The 20,517-nt window shown below is 37.2% G+C and overlaps 1 protein-coding gene across 5 annotated transcripts in view; it reads left to right on the top strand.

Annotated features, from left to right (window-relative positions):
- Window positions 1-4,688: 4,688 nt before the first annotated feature.
- Window positions 4,689-20,517, top strand: part of HDAC5 (histone deacetylase 5) — a 162,465-nt gene continuing 146,636 nt past the window's right edge. For 2 of the 5 annotated variants that reach the window (XM_087713643.1, XM_087713644.1), the window contains exons 1-3: window positions 4,690-4,954; window positions 11,235-11,302; window positions 11,620-11,829. In XM_087713643.1, the coding sequence (XP_087569769.1) occupies window positions 11,808-11,829 (22 nt within the window). In that variant the 5' untranslated portion in view covers window positions 4,690-4,954; window positions 11,235-11,302; window positions 11,620-11,807. Of the gene's footprint in view, window positions 4,955-5,357; window positions 5,798-11,234; window positions 11,303-11,619; window positions 11,830-20,517 lie in introns of those variants that run through there. The other 3 variants (XM_087713640.1, XM_087713641.1, XM_087713642.1) reach the window with 3 other exon arrangements.

The following is a 20,517-nucleotide window of genomic DNA, read 5'->3' as shown; positions in this document are numbered from 1 at the left end:
CTAAGTACTCTGTTCTACCTGAATTATTAATTTATTCTTTTAGTAAAAAAATAATAGGTGGCAAGTTAGCATACTGCAAGAAAAAAGTGACTGGTATCATCACTTCTATTTTGCACTATTCTTCTAACCCTCTCCCCAAAAAATTTCCATAGACTTTTTTTTTAAAGAATAAAGATGAGTAGCTGCAGCCCCGTGCTTTGTTTAAAAGTATAATACCCACTTGGAAAAAAATATATGGGAATAGTGGGCAAACTTCCTGATGAACCAGAAGAAATACAGGAGAAAGAAGCCTCATCATGTCACATTTCAGAAGTATGAATGGCTATGTCGACCTTGGCAGATGATATTTTCAATTTCCACAATTGTCCACCCATCCTGAAAAAATGGTTTATGTCTGGGTTACAACCCCTCTTCCTATATTTAAAGTCAAAGCATTGGTTTTCCAATGTGATTGAATCTCAGACTTTGATCAATTACAAGGCAGTAGCTGGGTTCAAAAATTATACAAAAGCCTAACCAAATAGTCACATTATTGCTTAATACAATATATGAATGAAGTTGGAATATAGAAATAGCTATATTTAGCTATATTAATGATATTTAATGATGAAAAAAATATACTCTAGGTGCCAATTGTGCTCTTTAATCCTAAATTATAATTTGGATGCATCAGTGTCTTTTAAAAGAAAAATCAATACCCATGAATGGAAACATTTTGAAATTCTATTTAATATCATATCATACTGCTCCAACAATTATTTTACATTTGGCAGCTGGCAAATTTCAAATGCATTTCCGTGATCACCCCTTCTACAAATCTTTCCTTTTGTGCCTTGCTTGTAGCAGATTATGCAGCTTCCTCATTTTTTACTTGCTACTATTGAATCTACATTAGGAAAGTTGGTTTCAGGCAAGAGAGAGAAAAAATAAGTCTTGGTTCACAAATCAAAGTCAAAGTCATTCAAATCACATATTATGCTTAGCATTGGGTTTGGATAATCAAGTGTTTGTTCATCATAAAATATGATAGCATTTTAGGAATTCTGAGCTGACTAGTTAACTAGATAATCTGTGATCTTAGGTCATCGTTCCAGAGATACCTCCATATCTAAACAGGGAAACAGAATGACCATGGATGACAAAAAAGCACTGGGCAGTAGCAACTTCCAATTTTTTGCTTGCTTCCCCAAAGGCTTTCCTTCTAGGAATCTGATGGGGAAGGAAAGTCAGTTGGAAATGATGATCACGTCTGGCTAACTGGGGAAGTGTGGCAGCATTGAAGCAGGCACAGCTTTGCCAAATTTCAATCCCACAGGACTCCTGGGTTTTGTATCCTATAGTTTGCCCATTTGAAGTACCTTGATTTGTGTCAGAGTTTTGGCAGCATGACTAGTATTGTGAGATAAACTCAGGAGCAATAACACAGCACACACAACCTTAAGACAATTAAACAGTGGTTTCTCAACAAATTTTACCATTCACTACAGATACAAGGAGAAAACAATACATGCTGAGAAAGAGAAACACGTTCTAATTGCCACCTACATGTAGACTCCTCTTAAAACAGTAAATGACTTGTGTGGACCCCACCATCAGAGTCTTAAAAGGGTTATACCATAGCTGCAATGAATCAACCTTATTTCATCAGCCTTGCCTTCACCTTACAAATTATAGTTTACAATCTTACCTCAGCTGGCAGCTATTAAATCCTCAGACCTTGACACTCCTTCCATTTAAAACTGTGCAGCTGATAATCCAAATGCTTTTACATATACTTTTCCTACTTAGGCAGGTTTTTGTTGCCATAGTTCATATAACAATTTATCCTCTTAAAACTGTAAATGAAAATTTGAAACATTTGTTGCCTTACGATGTAGCATTTTAAGTAAAGCAGACATGAAACTTTTAGTAGTACAGTAGAACCTCTAGTCATGACTATAATTAGTTCCATAACTTTGGTCACAATCCAATTTGGTTGTGACCCAAACATAATTTTGGAAATTTGGTGCTTACAAAACAAATGGTGTGGAAGGCGAAATCAACTGGGGGAAAAAAACATGAATTTTTTGGTTGGAACCGATTTGGTTGTGGTCAGAAGCATTCATGACCAGAGGTTTTACTGTATATAGATGCCATCTAGTTTCTTCAGAAAACAAGAACACTACTAGATAATGAAGGGGTATAAATGAGGAAGTCTTAAAAAGTTGGTTTAAAGTGAATATGCTAATATACAGCACTTGATTTTGTCCAAAATTGCTGTTGTAATGATGAATGAATACTTTAAAAAATGAAATATTTTTAAAGTATTATTTACCTTCTTTTTGAATGTATGGGCTACTTAGAATAGATATAGATGGCCCTGCATATATGAATTCAGGTAAGGAATGCTACCCCTATGGACAATGCCTTAATTCTAAGCAAAATAACCAGTGGTGGGATTCAGCCAGTTCGCACTACTCCGGGAGAACCGGTTGTTAACTTTCTGAGCAGTTTGGTGAACTGGTTGTTGAAAGAAATCATTAGGGCAGAGAACTGGTTATTAAATTATTTGAATCCCACCACTGAGAATAACCAAAGATGTGCTTATGCGTAATACCTCTATCAACATCTATTGCTATCCTTTCTTGTGCTATTACATATATCCTTGAGCAGAAAAGATAAAAACAATTTTCTCTGAAAACATTTTAGTAGAAAAATGTTCCATTTCCATAATTTTCAATTGACAACTTTTTAAAGGAATGTAGCGATTTGTGTCCTAAATATAAATTGCTTATAATTTGGGAAGAATTTGGCAACTCACCAAACTGCAAACTAAGTACATTTTAAACTTGAAAAACTGAGCCATCATTGAATTCTATTCATGCAACACACTAATTAATAGTTTGTTTAGCCATTATTTATTGAATAATTTCAAACAAACCAAAATATAAAAATCACATATATCACAGACCATGGCCACAGACCCCCCAAGACTTAAGATTTAAATCATAACATTTCTTCAAGCCTTCATAGACCACCTGTGATGACATCGCAGCCCCTCAGGAATCCTCGGACCACAGGTTGAGAACCAGTGTTCTAATGCATATAAGTATATATAATGCATTAAACAAGAAACAAGCAAATAATATTTTGAAGTAACATGTAAAGACTAAAATGAGTTAAAATTTACAAATGATATCAGCAAAGACTGGTCAAAAGCTGATGTCCGATCATACACAGTCCATGTTTATATAGCAGAACAGTATTTTTGAATTATATTACTTGCACCCCTAAATTCTGAAGGATCAAGTAATAGGAAAAACAGTAATTTGATTGGCACTAAGGAATATTAACATTGTCCAAAACAATAAAAAAAATCTAGTTTGTGATTAAGCATGTTGTGCAATCCAGCTGTTGTAATTAATTTATAGTTTAATGTGTTCATTAAATCACAGGAGTTCATTAAGAATGCATTGGCTGTAGAGTAAATTGCTTCTAAAAGAATTTGTTTGAAGCAGTATATACTGACAATAAAACCTTGCATAATTATGCTTTCCAACATATTTGTTAATTTTTGCTTTAGTAAACAATATAACTAGTATCTAAAGTATCTCAAAACTTTGTTTTTTACACATGCACATAAATATAAGTACCAGTATGTATCAGGGTGTAACATTGTACTTAAAAGTAAAATGTAAGAGTTTAAACTTTTCCTACCCCGTTTTTTAATCTGTGCTTCTACTGATATTTATGTCATGTTGATGAAAAATTGCCACTTAGATGACATGGGTCATATAGAAATATAATAGTTAAAATAAATATCTGGCCCTAAAAAACACCAATAAATATATCTCCTATATGAGTTATAATAATGTTGCTATTTTAGGATTCAGTGGTCCTTGACTTACAACCACAACCACATTTCTCTTGGTAAGCAAAAACGGTTGTGACTTGTGTCCCATTTTATGATGTTTCTTGTCAGTTAAGTGAATCACTGCAGTTGTTAGTAACATAGTTATGTGAATCTGACTTTCCATTAATTTTGCTTGTTGGAGGGTCACAAAAGGTGATTCCCATGGCCCTGGGATACTGCATCCCTCATAAATACATGCCAGTTGCAAAGTATCTGAATTTTGATCATGTGTCCGAGGGGATGCTGCCACAATCATATTAAAAGCAGCATTAAGTCATTTTTTTCAGTAACTTCGAATGGTTTCAACTTGAGAACTAGCTGTGCTCATATGTTGGGAGAACATAGTTGTTCAAACCTTTACATCAGTTTTGCAACCTTAAATGGAAAGATTGACCCAACAGACTCAGCAAAAGAGAAACAAACCCATTAAGGGTTTAATCTGATGTCAATGGTGCACAGTCCAGTTCTGCTGCCTGGAGCAACTGCTTCTCTTTTATATTGGTCAGATCAACCCTGGTCATTTCTGCTATGAAAAGCAGGGATATTCAAGCTGTCCTAGTTTTTTTAATCAGAAATCAATCAAATAATATCTTTTGGGGATAAAAAGGATGGGGAAACCCACTATTTCCAGAACTACTACTCAGCGGACCCTTTAACTGCAGGCGGACAAGCAGGTACAGATACCGCCCCTCCCTAAAGCTCGCTCCTTCACGGAGTAAGCAGCGAGGCTATTTATAGAGCGATGGACGATCACGTGATCCCGAATGACGTCACTAAATGTTGTTGTTAGTGTTTGGCGGCGGTAGCGGCGGGCGAGCAAAGCCAGCTGCAAAGATGGAGGAGAAGAGGAAAAGGAGGAGGTGGTTGTGGTTATGAAAGGTTGCCGCGGCAGGACAGCCGGTTATAGTTTTCTTCTTGGAGAGGGGAGGGGGGGGCAGGAAGAAATCGATCTAGGGTAGGCCGGGCCCAGTAATTGCAGCTTCCCATCCTGCACGCACATCTGCAAGGAAAGCAGCCGCAGCAGCAGCAGGAACGCGCCATTTTTCCCCGATCTTCTTCCAGGTAAAGAAAGAGAGCGGGATGGCTGGAGCGTGTCGGCGGAAAGCTTGGGGTTGGTGCTCCCCATTGCGCGTGCTAGCTTGCTTGCTTGCTGCTGCTGCTGTTGCTGCTGCTGCTACTGCCATCGCCGCCGCCCCGGCCCGCCGGTGGCTTCGATGCTGGAGGTTCCGCAGCTGCTCGCCGAAGAAAGGATCTGAAACTGCAGAGCAGCACACGGGGCGGGGGGGAGGGGAGGAGGTGGCGGGATCCGTGCGGGACTGGGGGGGTCCTCCGGGGGTCCTGAGGTTTTGCCTTAAAGAAGTGGTTGTACGATCCAGGTGGAAAGAGGGAGGAAATGGAGAGGCTGAAGCGCGCCCGTCGGGAAACTAACGGGCCGTTTGCGGGGCGATCGTGTTGCCCAACGCGTAGAGCACCCGGTTCAGGGTGGAGTTGGGGTGTTGCTTCACAAGGACACTCCGCCTTCCGCCCTGTCATTGAAGAAGACGTTGGCTCGCTTCTCTTTGATGGGGCAGCCCAAAAGGGATCTTTTTTCTCCCACCAGTGCCGTTGATAAACTCCTGGACTACAACTTCCACCATTGGAAAAAGATCTAGCGAAGATTGACTGGGAATGTTGGGCTTGGCAGTCTGTCATACCAGTAGAATCCCAGGGTTGGAGAAGAGTAGGGAAAGCTGCTCGGATGTGCGGGCTGCGCCTATAACAATGGAAGACTTCTCAAGGCTGTAGTGCCAGAAATAAGTACGAATTACAAGACAGACAGAAAAGATTGGCTTTGAGCCTTTTTCAAAACACAGAAACTGTCCCTGTTTCTTGCTGTGTTCAGTTCAGTATTACTCTCCTGAAGAGGTGAATATTTTTTTACTCTGATCTCTTCCCATCGTTTCTGTGCATTCTTCCACTAGCTCTCTCTCTCTCTCTTTCTCTCTCTCTCTCTCTCTCTCTCTCAGTGGTTTTTATTTCCATATTTCAACATTCTTAACTTGGTTCTGGGAATTCTTTTCCAAATCTGTCTTGTGCAGTTTTTATGAGACTGCTAAAACAAGCTATAAGCAAGATTTTTTTTTAAAAGACTTTAAGCATCACCCTTGTTTCAGATCTTGTGGCAAACTTACTCTATACCCCTTTCCATTCTTTGTTTGGGATTTCCTTGTGCAATTTTTCTGACCTTTGAGGCAGTAATAAGGACATATAATTCAAAGGTTGATTGTGTTCCTGGCTGATGCAGACATCACATTATATGTTTGTATCATGTGGAAAAACGAAGTAAAGGTAAGAGAGGAAAATAAATTTGGGCAAAAGAACCCTCAAGGTTCCCCTGTCCTTTTATTTGCTTTTTTTTTTACTTCTTTGTACCTTGACAAAGCTTTTCTGCAATCTGGGAACTGTTCTTTCCTATAGCATGCCTTGGAATGTAAATGAGTAAGACTTAATGAATACCATGTTGATAAATTGTGGGAGTATGATTCTGCTGGAGGGCAAAAGCAGGAGTTTTGTGGTATTTTAAAACTAAGATATATTATGACATAAATTTTGATGTCCTAACAGTCATTTGATTAGATACAATATCAAGTTAGAAACAAAATGGGACAAAGGGCAAAACCAAAAAAGGTAAAAAGCAAAATGTTTACAGTGTTAATTAGTAATGTTGAGACATGATTAAACCTAGAACGTGATGCAAATAGCTTACTGTACCTCTTTCCCACTTGGAATAGAATATTGCAACATTTTATTTGGGCAGTTCAGCTGGCAATTATTTTATTTCGTTGAAATTATGAATACTTTCTAATTGGATAGATGCATATCATCTTTATGACAGCTACATTTTTAAATTTTGTAGGCAAGAACCAAATGCATAGTTCACAGAAAACTTGTTTGTCTCTTGAATAAGATATATCAGCTTCTTGTTCTCTCATGCTATGTTCAGAAGAAATAGAAAAGACAACAATGCAAGAGTAATCAATTATATGGACTGCTGAGTTTGCAGGTCTTTATATTAGCCTTAAGAACATCTTTCTAGCCGTCTTAAGAACTGAAAGAAGTCAAATATCCTTGCTCTGCCCATTTCCCTTATAACTGGAAAACAACTTAAAATGGTTCTGCAGTATTAATATGCATAATTGCCTGTAAAAGCAGCCACTCTGACACTAATCTTCCAAAAATAATATTTGTAAGCTTCATCACCTGATGTTTGAGATCCATGTGATTAAAAGTTCTCAAATCCTTTTTGGGTTATTTTTGGAGTAGCTATTTATCATTGTGCCTCGTTAGCACAATTGTTTCATATTCTTCTGTATTCCCACCACTTTGCAAGAATTGATTCCAGGGCAATGTGTGCACATGTATGGTTGCATGAAAGAGTTTATATGGGAAATAAGCAGAGTTTAATTGCTGAGGCTGAATTTGTATTTGGCCTTCGTTTCTTGGGAAGGAAAAACCAGGGAATTTATTTCCTTCCCTTTTGGGATCTTCATCCCCAATGGGAAGAATGATAATAAAAAGCAACAGTAAATGGTACAATAATTGTATTGGTTTTTTAAATCAAAGTTTAACTGTAGCTGTTCTTTTAACTCATTTCTCAGTTCTAAAGGAACTAATCGGAGCTACACATTGCTGAACAACATGATTTTACAATTAATGAAAGCAGAGGGGTTATTTAAATTCACATAGTTAACCAAAAGTCTGGTTGCTCCTGGATTACAGAAAGTTCTCTTGAAAAAGGTAATAAGAGAAGTAGCAGACCCCCGAAAAAATACCCACAACAACACTAAACAACCTTATGACCTGTTGGGTCAGTCCTTTCAGAGATATTTACTTAAAGAGAAAAACAGAATGAACACAGGCGAGCAAAAAAGCAGTGGAGTAGAAGCAGCTTCTGACTTCCTGCTGACTTCCCCATTGACATGTTTGTTGGAAGTTGGTAGGGAATGCCAGAAATTCCTCCTCCTTAGTTGAAACTACTTGCTACTTTGCTGTGGAAGGTGAAACAAGAGAGCCATTGACCACCTTCGCTCCCCATCCCAGGATATCTCCAGTGGGAGGGTAGCTGAGGTGCAGCATAGGTCAGAAAGGGTGCATAGGTGTACACAAGAGGAGCTGCGAGGTCAGGAAGGGTCTGTGGATTTGCACAAGTGGCCAGCACAATGCCAGTGCAGAGGGACTGGGAAGCGCTACGGAGCTGATTGAATTTGTTGGCTTATCTATTGACTTGTGGGAAGCTGGCAAGGAACATTGTAATGCTAACCACATAACTCTGGTTGATCACAGCTGCACAGTGTTGCTGAAGGACCCACAGCCTTCCTAGATTTAATTACCAATAAGTCTCAGCATTCTGAAAGTTAGCCCCTTTAAAGTATATTGGTTCAGTAATTATTGCCCTCCGATGCAATTAAAGGTTACAAACAGGCTATAAACACGAGAGTTTTAGTGATATATAGATAGAATGGATAAACTCTTAACACACTTATGTGGACACCCACAAATGCCTTTTGTGTTTCATATAGAGCTGCTTTTTGTCTCCCGTTTTATAATCTAAAAGTGTTGGGACACTGACCTCACTTGTTTTCATCAATTTGTCACAGAATACTTTAAAAAATTTAGAGGACATTTTGGGGACAAATATAATTGTTCTCTTGGCAGTTTTTGATCATAGAAGCTATGTCCTGACTTTTGGTAGTTTGAAACATTAGTCATACTTTGATTTTCTCATAGTCTCTGGCACATCATTGTTTTAGTTCATCCTAGCATGATGTTACACTTCTTTTTAGCTGTGCTTTCCAATGGACTGTACGTACTTCGTTATTCTTAAGTATTCATTCAATAGATTGTTACGGTTGTTGGGCATCATGATTACTAGAATGGGTAATTTGCTAGCCAAGCCTGCAAACAGATTATATTTCACTCAAACATGGATTCAGTACAGTTTTCTTTTGGAATGGGCTGGCAGGCATTAGTTGCCTACAGAACATAATGGAGAATATGTGGAAATTGCCTCTGGACTACCCCTTGGAATCTGGTTTTGGTAGTTTTCTTATATCTACCTTGTCAAGATATGAAGAAACTTCACCTAGGTAAACTGAGTGATAAATCCTTTATACTCTTTGCTCTTCTCGAGTAGATGACAATCTGAAGCACCTGCTGAGAAGGTACCTTGATCAAGCACTCTTGTACTCTACTGCCCATAGAGAGCTAATGGCATGTTTTATGTTTCTGATTGACATATGTAACTTGCCATGCTTCAGGTACTTCACGGGCTATTTAAGAATATGACTTGTTGGACAGGAAATACCTGGTTTACAGTAATGGTCTTTGCTGAATGACCATAGGCAAATCTCTGTTACTTTAACCTCTCCCATCCTCCACTGCCATATGTAATGCAAAGAAAACAATGTTGACTGTTACAAAGCTGCTGAACAGGATTACAGAAATATCATGTTCTGGAATCACGAACATACCACGTGTGAAGAACTTTGAGTTTTCAACTAGATGACTTTAGTTTTTTTTCCTAACACCACTTAGAATTTCATCCCCAAATTTCTACTTTGACTCCCTTTTTCCAGTAAGAAAAAAGGGTCTGTTCCTTATAGCAGAGGTCGCTGGAAGTATCTTGGATACTGTAAATCAAACTTTCCCCAATAAGTACTAGAAATAGTGAAGTACAGTATTGCCATCTGTAGCCTTGCTATTTGGGTAGGGCAATTATGTTTAAATTCCTGTTGCTAAGCAATACAGATGTTACCTGAGTTTTGCACCATTTTACAACCTTTCTTGCCATAGTTTGTTAAATGAATAACTGGAATTACATCAGTAACACAGTTGTTAAGTGAAACTGACAAACTTCCCCATTGACTGTGCTTGTCAGAAGGTCGCAAAAGGTGATCACACTTGACCCTGAGCCAAGTACATATCAGTTGCAAAGTGCCCAAATTTTATCCACGTGACAGTAGGGATGTTACAGTAGTCATAAATGTGAAAATGGTCATAAGTTACTTTTTAAAATGCCATTGAAAATTCAAGCAGTCACTAAATGAATGGTTATAATTTGAGGATTCCCTGTATTATCATTTGTCCTAGAAATAAATACAAGTTTTGATTTTTGTTGTCTCAACTGTTAGTGGGGGGGGGGACCCTCACTAGTTTATATTTTGCTTTTTTTGAATCAGGTGTATTCTCGTCTTACAATTATTTATTTAGAGACTGTTCAAAGTTACAGTGGCCCTAAAAACAGTGACTTACAATCATTTTTCACACTTATGGCCATTACAGCATCCCCATGGTGATGTGATCAAAATCCAGATACTTGGCAACTGGCATGAATATATATGATGATTGTAGTGCCCAGTATCAGGTGCTCAACTTTTGTGACCTTCTGAAAGGCAAAATCAATGGGGAAGCCAGATTAACATTAACAACGGTGTTACTAATTTAATGACTGCAGCGATTTACTTAACAATTATAGCATGAAAGGTTGTAAAATGGGGGGGGACGACTCACTTAACAACTCTTAGCAACAGAAATGTGGGCTTTATTGTGGTTCTAGGTTGAGGATTACCTATACTCTACAATTTGAAGCTGAAGTCAGTGCCTGAATATGGCATTTGACACTTTCACTGAGCCATCTCCTTGCCTTTATGTATTAATGTTATGTATTACAAACAAATTGAATGCTTAACTGGAAAGGTAAGCCAAAGGCTTTGATATTTCACTTTCCTTGCCACCAGTCATGAAACTGCTGCTGTGCTGCTTGAGAGCCTGAAAGGAGGATGACTTGATACGGTTGTGAACTGCACAGAAGAGCACGTAGTTTATTGTAAATAAGCTTAATAGCCAAAACCTTGAGTAATAACATTGGCACGCAGGAATTAAAGCTCTGTGGTTTAGCCTATCAGGGTAACAGTAGCCTTGATCGTGTCTGCTGCACATGCTGTGCTGTGGATATCGCTTCATTCATAACTTGAGTTATTTATTATATACTCCTTGTGTTTATGTATGAGTGAGTAAAACAGTTTTATCAGTTATTTTGTTTCTGTGGCACGTGTAGGTTTGTATTTTCAGGCAGTATCTAAAATAAACTTGTAGGAGAAGAGTATAAATTCAAACTGGGTTTTTCCCCCCCTAGGTGTCTGATCCCTATTGTGCTGTGTGCTCATGAAATGCGTAAACGTTCTCTGTGTATTTAATCCATTGAATCTACAGTCTATATATTAGCTATAATCTGACTTGGGCTCATTGGCTTGAGCTGTCTGCTCTGCATTTAATAAAAAACAGTTTTTCTCTTTTGCCTTAGATTCTCTGATTTTATCAAGGACTGTTTTCAGCCGATCAGTGAATCCATGAGAGAAAATTCAAACTGAGGTAAAATAGTCAGATACATAAACAGCATCTGTAAAGAATGTATAAACTTGTGGCTACTTAGCCAAATATGCTATGATAGAAAGGTGCTGACTGGCAGTGTTGTGTTCATGTTGAAAGGAACATGTGATAACATGCTATCACTTTCTCTTTAAATGTGATGGCGACCAAGATTAAATAAACTATTTTGAAATGAGTTCATTCTATATTTTCTTCGTTAACTTCTTTTGTAGTATAGGTTGATCCTGGCCATTTGGTCTTTTTCTATTAAGCTAAGAAACAGGATATTAATATTTCTTTTCCCTTTTTTCCCATCCAAGGGCTCCCAAGAAGGATTTCCTTTTCTCTTCAAGGGATGTCCCTACAGAATTGGCTAAACAGCATTTGACCTTTCTGACTACCAATCCCCATCTGTAAGTGAAGGCTACCATAGGTCCAGCTCTGAAAACCAAAGCCTTCTCCTCCTTCCTGATTTGTCATCGATCAGCCACTTACAAAGAAGGAAAACATGAGTTCCAAGAATGAATCAGGTAAGTAAAAAATCAGGCAAAAATGACTGAAAAAGTGGGTAGTTTTCTTGGGTTTTGTCAGGTTGGAACAAAAAGATGTATGATTTTGGGCTGGTGAAGATGTGGCTATTTTTGATTCTGCTAATGAAGGTCAGAATTTCATTTGGGAATTTGTATCTCTTTATACTTTGCAGTAATTTAATTGATAATGTATTTCAAACTACCTGTGGTTGCTACAGTTACCTGTGGTAACTACTGCAATCTCTCATTGGTTTGTTGAAATTAGTAAGGGAGGTTATCTTACCAGTGCCATGCTAAGCAGGCTTTTCACTACACACACACACACACACACACACACACACACACACACACACACACACGGGGGCGGGGCATTCAAGAAAAAATACATGCACCAATGATTTTTTTTTCAGAATAATTCAAAGCAACCTCTTGTGTTTTAAGTATGAATGACACATATGTGCTAGAAATACATACATTAGTGTGAATCAGTGGTAAAGTGTTGATACGGAAACAGCCTCAGAGATACTGGAGTACAGACAGTCCTTGACTTATGAGTACAATTGGGATGAGACTTTCTGTTGCTAAACAAGATAGTTGTTTAGTAAGTCACTCCTGACGTTATGAACATTTTTGTCATGTTGTTAAGCAAATACATATGTACGTACGTATACCATGAATTACATGGTCTTTAAATGAATCTGGCTTTCCCCAATATTTTTGCTTATCGGAAGTCAGTTGTGAAGGTTACAAACGGCAATCACATGACACACAACAAGCCAATGCTGCTACCATTGGAAATAAATGCTGGTTCCCACATGACTGTGAGTCATGTGATGGTTGTAAGCATGAGTACCCATCATAAGACACTTTTGTCAGTGCAGTTTTAATTTTGAATAGTAGATAAATGCATAATTGTAAGTTGAGGACTCCTTGTATGACGAAGTGTAAAGAAAAGTGTGACTTGTCTGTCTGCTTGACTTGCATTACATTGTATATCAGCTACAGTAAATTGAACAACACTGCAGTTTCATTGCTTTGCATAAAACTCTTTGCTAATTTAGTGCCCCCTGAAGATACTGGGGTGACTCACGACTTTTGGGAAATTGTGGTCCTAATAAATTTGATTGTCTGACTTCCATGTGCATTTCTCATTTCCTTATCGCTTTTCAGTTTTAGCCAAAACCGTCCTTTCTTGTATACATTCTTTATAATTTGCTATCACTATTTGTGGAAGAGAATTGGGTCTGATGATTGAGTGAATCTCTCAAACTTACAACATTTGTGCATTTGAACACTTTTTGAAATTGTTGGGATGTAAAGCCTCGTTTTCAGAATTGTGGAGACTGATATGGAATAGATTGATATGGAATAAGTTGCTCTTTAGACACCCATCCTTTTTCTCTTACCAGCACTTTGAACTTACTGGTAATCTGGAAAAAAAATTGTGATCAACCCTCCTGTCCTGTGCAGTACTTGCTCATTTGGACATTGTCTTGATCTCATGTGCTGGGTTTTCCAGCTGTGAGATTACATATTTCTACTTTTATATTGATTTTTAAATTGGTTTTGCCTTGCATGCAAATGATTTGAATACATTCAGAGTGGACATGGACATATAAAAACATTTGATTGACATAACTTGTTGAATCTTTCCCAAGAAGATTAAAGTTTCATTCATTCATTCATTCAATTCCCTGCCTTTATTATTTCTATAAATAATTCAAGGTGCAAATACACCTAATATTCCTTCCTCCTCCTATTTTTCCCATCGCAACAACTATGTGAAGTGAGTTGGGCTGAAAAAGAATGACTGGCCCAAAGTTACTCAGCTGACTTTTATGTCTAAGGTGAGATTTGAACTCGCAAAGTTTTCTGTTTTCTAGTTTAGTGCCTTAACCACTGAGATAGTCTACTCCTTCATGCTTTCTTAGCTCAGTGTGCTCCATTCCAGATATCCTCTGGAAGTGACGGAGAATACCTTCATAGGACAGGCTAATGTTATCTAACTGTTGATGGCTTTTCTAATTGGAGAACTCTGTAAATACATAACAAAACTTGCTATTTGCTTTTAGCTTCTAGTTTTTGGTCAAACATGAATTGCAGATAATGCCTGTTCTAGGAAGAATAAGGAATATATTTGGACATCAATTGGAAAGAATTTTGTAGGGTGAGGAATCTACTTAAATTTCATATATTAGCCGCAAGTAATTAATATAATTTTCCTGTAGAAAGAGAGCAAAAAGGAAGAAGTGTTCTCTCAAAATTTTTATTCAAAAGAGAAGAATATACTGCTATTCCTAAAGAGTGTATTGTGTTCAAAACCCATTGTATGAGAATAAAGCTTGCAGCTTTGCTAATAAAACACTTTTTAAAATATTTTTATGTTCATGCATAATTTCAAATATCCACAAGATTGTTTCCAAATTCATAAAGCAAGACCAAAAGGTGAGTTTAAATTGTGTTACAAAAGTTGCTGTGAGAATTAAAAGTTATACCCTATTAAGCATGGTTAAATGAAGAATGAGTAGAGAAATGTTTGAAGAAAAAAAACATAGCAATCATATTTAGAATTCTACATGCTGTATTTTGAAAAGAACATAAAAGTAAAGATAGTCCAATGAAATGTGCTGTAATTAGAGAGATATAGCTGTCTCTTTGATGGAATACCTGGATTGAATACTGTATAAACAAAACAAGTCATTTAAATTTCATTGACTTTCAGGCAAACTCCAGTTGTTTTTTGATTTCAAAATGTCAATGACTATGCTAGTTAGAGATTACTGGAATCGAAACACATCTGAAGAAATTTGAAAAAGCAATTCTAGACTGAAACTGCTCATCTATTGTCAATCTCATGAGGATTTTTGTTTTAATTTGGCACAATTGCAGAACAGTTCCTGATCCTAGAGCTTAAGTCTTAAAATGTAGTGAAGCTTTAATAACACCACCATGGTGGACATATTGACTTATTTGACCATACCCTGCAGTCACCTCTGATATAGACGAATATATTAAGCTTTCTTTTGAAAGATGAAATGCAAATATTTGTGCAGGGGGCTGGACAGATAAATATAAGAAATGCAAGTCCCCTTGGCTAGCAAGGAAATGGAGAAAATAAATGAATTTTGTCTGATTACTTAATTACCCAGCTCCAAAGTACCTGCTTCATATAATTGAGGGTTGAGGGCTAGGGCTGAGAAAATGCTCTGTCTGGAGAGAAAGAATATGAAGTTCTCTCTCAGGATATAACCCAACATGAGTTAGTAGAAAAATTGGAATTGATATAATGAAATTGAACAGCTTCCTGATAGCATCATCCCTGGATAGATTCAACTAGGATATGATAGAAGTGTTCCCTTTATATTAGTGTTGGAAAAAATACAAAATGAAGAACTGGTGGTGCTAAAATAAAGTTGCTTCTGATAGAGACATTTACAATTACACATGTAACTGAATAATAATAATAATAATTTCATTTCAATCATGGGCTGAAATGTGTTAGTTCCCTGGTCACTTTTCTTTTCTACATATTTTCTTTTCTACAGTTATTGACTTAATAAAATGTTCTATATAGTTTGCACATTTACTACATATATCTATTTAATATATGTTATTACAGAAGTTTATGGACCTCTTTAGAAGCAACTCCTGAAAACTTACTGTTGGGTGTGGAGTGTCACTAATAACTGGGGATAGCTTTAGCTTATTACCGCATTCCAAAATTCAGTTCAAAAGGTCCATATTTGGACCATGTGATTTTTGAGCTAATAAGACAAGGAGGTTAATGGTGAAATAGAAGCAGTTTCCTAAACGTCTTTTACTTCAATTTTCTACCCTTATTTCTTGGGAGGAAAGAGGGAGTGTAATGCCAAAAATTGACCATTGCTGCTGATTTTCAGCAGTTTGATCTTAATTGCTGGTAACCTACAAGTGATTGCCAGTGATTGCCTTAAATAACAGATTTTTTGCTGGAAACTATATAGAATGCTTTCTGGATTATTTCGGCCTTAGTTACGGATTGCCATGAACTCCAGACTGTTTTCAGTCCACTTGTAGACACCCCTGTTAATTTTACTGTCCCTGTTAATTTTACTGTTGATTTCCACATTAACTGCAGAAGACAGTACAATATGCATTGTACTGTATTATGCAAAAGTATGTTTTCAAAGAAAATCTTTACTTTTTATAATAATTTTTATTTAAATTTAATAGTATAAAGGTAATAAACTAGTACAAACTAAAAGAAGTAGGGAAAAAGGCAGAGAAAAGGGGGGAAAACTAAAAAATAGAAATTTAAAAGAAAAGACTTCCCCATTCAAGATAATTACATATAATTTTAAAAAAGTATTATTTTCACTGACATTTAAATCCAGGATCTCTTCTTCCCATATCTCCTCTCTTATCTATAAAGAAATTATAAAACCTCATTATTCAGTCCTAATCAGCAAAAGTCCATTAAGAGTTACCAGTAACAATATATAGTTTAACTTCATTGATTTGATCAATTTCATATTCCTGTATTTTACTTTTAATACAGTAATACATTTCTCTCAAAATATAAAATAACCTCTCTCCTTCTCAAATCTTAATATCTAGTATCTATAAACAAATCTTTAGAGATTTATTTCTTGTACCTAGTTAAAAAACATTAAAAATTATAAGAAACAACATATTAAGAATCTTCATGTTTAATCCTTTCAAATGGTATCCCACAAATTATTTCTTATCATTTTCTTTTTTTTCTTCCCCAAAAATCCCTTTACAAGTTTAATACGTACCAGAAGTAGCAACATCTATATTTGGTGGTGGCACAGTAGTTAGAATACAATATTGCAGGCTAACTCAGCCCACAGCCAGGAGTTCAATCCTGATCAGTTCAAGGTTGACTCATCCTTCTTGAGGTTGATAAAATGAGGAACCAGATTGTTGCGGGCAGCATGCTGACATTTGCACTCTGAGAATGCTGCAAAATACAATTGAGTGCTGAATAAATGCTATTGCTATTTATATTTAAACTTCAATAAAATAAACCAACTTTGTACTTTCCTTTTAATATCATAGCCTATCACTTCCCTCTGAAAATAAAACAAAAAATTGATTTCATCGATTGCCTTTTGTAGATCTCAAGATCTCACACTGGGGAAGGAGAACAGACCGCTCCCCGACCCCTTGGCATCCTTGCAGGCCATGTAGGAATCATCCCCGAAGTGGCTCCTGTTTTTAGAGTAGCCACCTTTCATTTCAGCTTCTTCAAAAATGGAACCTGCTACTAGGACGTTGCCATGGAGCCTAGAGAAGCCAAAGGGTGGAGTGTCTCTTCCTACATATGAGCTCCAAAGAGTTACAAAGAAAGCTTTATGAGGACCCAGAAGCAGCGTCCCCTCTCATCCCCAAAGGGAGCCAGTGGGAAGGATGAGGGGAAATGCAGCAGCATCCCTACAATCAATCATACGGTTAGATGCACCTAGATTTTGTGCATGTAAGCATGCGGAAGCTGCAGCAGCTATAACTTTGAAACCAGGCCATAAATAGCTTTGGAGCAAGGGAATGTCATAACTACAGTAGTTGTTAAATGTGCTACAAGTAGTCCTCGAATTACAACTATTCATTTAGTGACCATTTGAAGTTACAATGGCACTGACAAAAACGACTTATGATTGTTTTTCACATGACCACTGCAGCATCCCATGGTCACATGATCAAAATTTGGATGCTTGGCAACTGATTCATATTTATGAAAGTTGTAAGGTAAAGGTACAGGTTCCCCTCGCACATATGTGCTAGTTGTTCCAGACTTTAGGGAGTGATGCTCATCTCCATTTCAAAACCGAAAAGCCAATGTTGTCCGAAGACATCTCTGTGGTCATGTGGCCAGCATGACTAAATGCCAAAGGAGCATGGAACCCTGTTACCTTCCCACCAAAGGTGGTCCCTATTTTTCTACTTGCATTTTTACATGCTTTCAAACTATTAGGCTGGCAGAAGCTGGGACAAATAACGGGAGTTCACTCCGTTACACGGTGCTAAGGGTGATGTTCTGGTGTTGTGATGTCTATGTGATCACTTTCTGACAAGCAAAATCAATCAAATGAAGCTAGATCCACTTAACAACTGTGTTACTTAAGAATTGCAATGATTCACTTAACTGTGGCAAGAATTCATTTAACGACTGTCTTACTTAACAACAGAAATTTTTGACTCAGTTATGGTCATAAGTCAGGAATTACCTGTATCAGACATGCAAGATTCAATTAATGAAGTCTTACCATAAAACAGAATTGGTTCATTCGGTTTTGTTTCCTATCTAATCTATCTGGGAAGGCTGACATTGGCTGTGCTGAAAGCGAAGCTATCTTCAGCCCACCATTGCTTCTCTGAAAGTCCATTTTCAAACAAAATCTTAATTTAAACAATGCATTCATGTTTTCATAAATTGGTGGATGATTTAATTTAGTTTGTTGAAGAAAGCTCTGAGTAGCTTTTCAAGTTAAGGAATAACAGATCTTTGTGGGGATTTCTTTAAAGCTGAACATCTTGATGAGTTGTACTTCAAAAGGTTTCTTGGAAGCCATGCCTACTCCAAAATGTGAGGAAATTGATTGTGGTTCCACCAGCAGCATATGGTTGTGAAAATGCCTGATTAGAAGATGAGATCCAAGTCACAGCACTTCACATTCCTGTCCAACCACAAGCTCATTGATTGATCTTGTGCCAATCCCCCCCCCCCCCCCCGAGTTAATTTCACAAGATGATTGTATAGCTAAAACTGGCAAGGGCTAGATCCTTGACCCTTTCTTTACATTGTAAATATGAAGTTGTAGAGCAAAAGCACTTTTCAGAAGCCTTCTTTTGGTTCTGGTTGTTCTGGAGACAACCTTCCTGGTCAGTTTAAGATTTCAGGCTTCAACCTAAGATGAACTCATTCATATGCCTATTTTTCCCCTGTTAATTTTGTATGTAGGAAAGATGGTATATGCTGGTTTTCTCTTTGAATCAGTTCTTGATACCCATATTAAAAACCTATCAACAAATACCAAGAAGTGCAAGATGGCAGTTGAATGGTTTCCATAGCAACACCACATTTCTGTCTAGTTCATTCCCAGTCACAAGCAAGCCCTTTTCCCTCTTTACGAAAGCTAGATCAACTGGAATACAGCCTCTTTTGTTGCTGCTGAGCCCTGTGGATTTAACTGGCATGTCTAGATATGTTTAGGTGAAGTGAGGACTTTCTGTCTGCTTGTTTGGGTTTTTTTTCCTTTTAGTCCTTCTCCCTACTACAGTTATGGATTACACATGCCGGGAGAAAAAAAGCGTCCTATTTTCCTGAAGCTTTTTCCTCTGTTTGGAATGTTTTGCATAAGCTTACATCAAGACTTGCAATAATGCAAAATGAAATCTCTTATTATTATTTGTCTGCATTAAAAATAGATGCAAGGAGAGGGGGGAGGCCTTATGCTGGGTTGAGTAATTCTACCTAAATCACACTTTTTTCTTAAATACTAAAGTGTATCAGAATGCTCCAGAGTATGGCAACAGTACATGTTTCTCATCACTAGATTGGGAGCTGTTTGGTGACAGTACACAGACTTTGTATACAGGAAGTCTGAAGTCTACTGTCCATGGGGTTTTCAGATAAAAAGGTCATGGAAAAAGGAATTGAAAACTGTGCTTAAAATTGTGGAAGTTGATGGCAAAGTGAAGAAAATGATGTAATTTGACAAGAGCATTACTCCTAAGGCAAGAATATTTGAGTATTACTGAACTACAACTTGTAGCATCATTCACTAAAGCTTCTGGGAGTTGTAGTGCAGATACCTGGAATACCTTAATTACTCTGCTGGAAAGCATAGCTCAAAGCCACAGAATTGTGCCTCGGGAGAAGAGCTTGCAAAGAACCTCCCAATGTGTGAGTGTGTATATGGAATTTAATTTTATCACTTTTTTTCAGCAGTCCAACTTGTCCCTTTTATTAATGAATATTGCATTAATGAATATAGGCGGGAGAGGCATAAGATATACAGCATTGTAAAGTAACTACATTTCAACTTTTTCGTGAATGTTTTAAGACCTTTCGCTGTGAATTGTTTTCAGTGCTTATGTAGGTGGATGGAAAAGTACTATTAGCATGAATTAAATCAGTACGTTTCTCCCATCATGGAATAATAAAATTGCTTGTTAAATGTTTTACATTTTTATTTGGTTTCATTTTGCAAAGCAAAATTCCTACATGCCTTGCCAAAAGCAACATAAGAAATTTATTCTGTACTCAGCGTGCCACATATTGTGGATTGAAGTAAGGGAGGGATGATGAAAACTGTAGTCCAACAATTAGAGACCTAATCTTTAGAACATTACCTTTTATACTAAAATTCAGCAATACAATTTATAAGCCAGAGCTTAAGTATTCAGTACACTTGAAGTGTTGACATTTTCCTGTGTAAATAAATTAACAAGACTGCACCAAATTCTCCTCACTCAACTTGATCTAGAGTTGAAACTCACTCAGAAGGGTAGAACATACCAATTAAGACATAGATGGGCAAATCTCAATATAGTTTAGCACCTCTAGGAGCCACTTTTTCCTTGCTGCAGTGATCATTTGGGAGAAAAAGACATGATTCTCTGAAGCAGAAAAACTGTTTATTTCAGAATTGCTGGTCAAAAGATGAAATCCCTCCACCTCCATTA

This window comes from Thamnophis sirtalis, unplaced genomic scaffold, assembly GCF_051295495.1.
Source record: "Thamnophis sirtalis isolate CommonGarterSnake01/CBP01778 unplaced genomic scaffold, rThaSir2_p1.2 scaffold_4, whole genome shotgun sequence".
Lineage (NCBI taxonomy): Eukaryota > Metazoa > Chordata > Lepidosauria > Squamata > Natricidae > Thamnophis > Thamnophis sirtalis.
The sequence above is the reverse complement of the archived record's forward strand: the minus strand, read 5'-3'. Positions and strand labels throughout refer to the sequence as shown.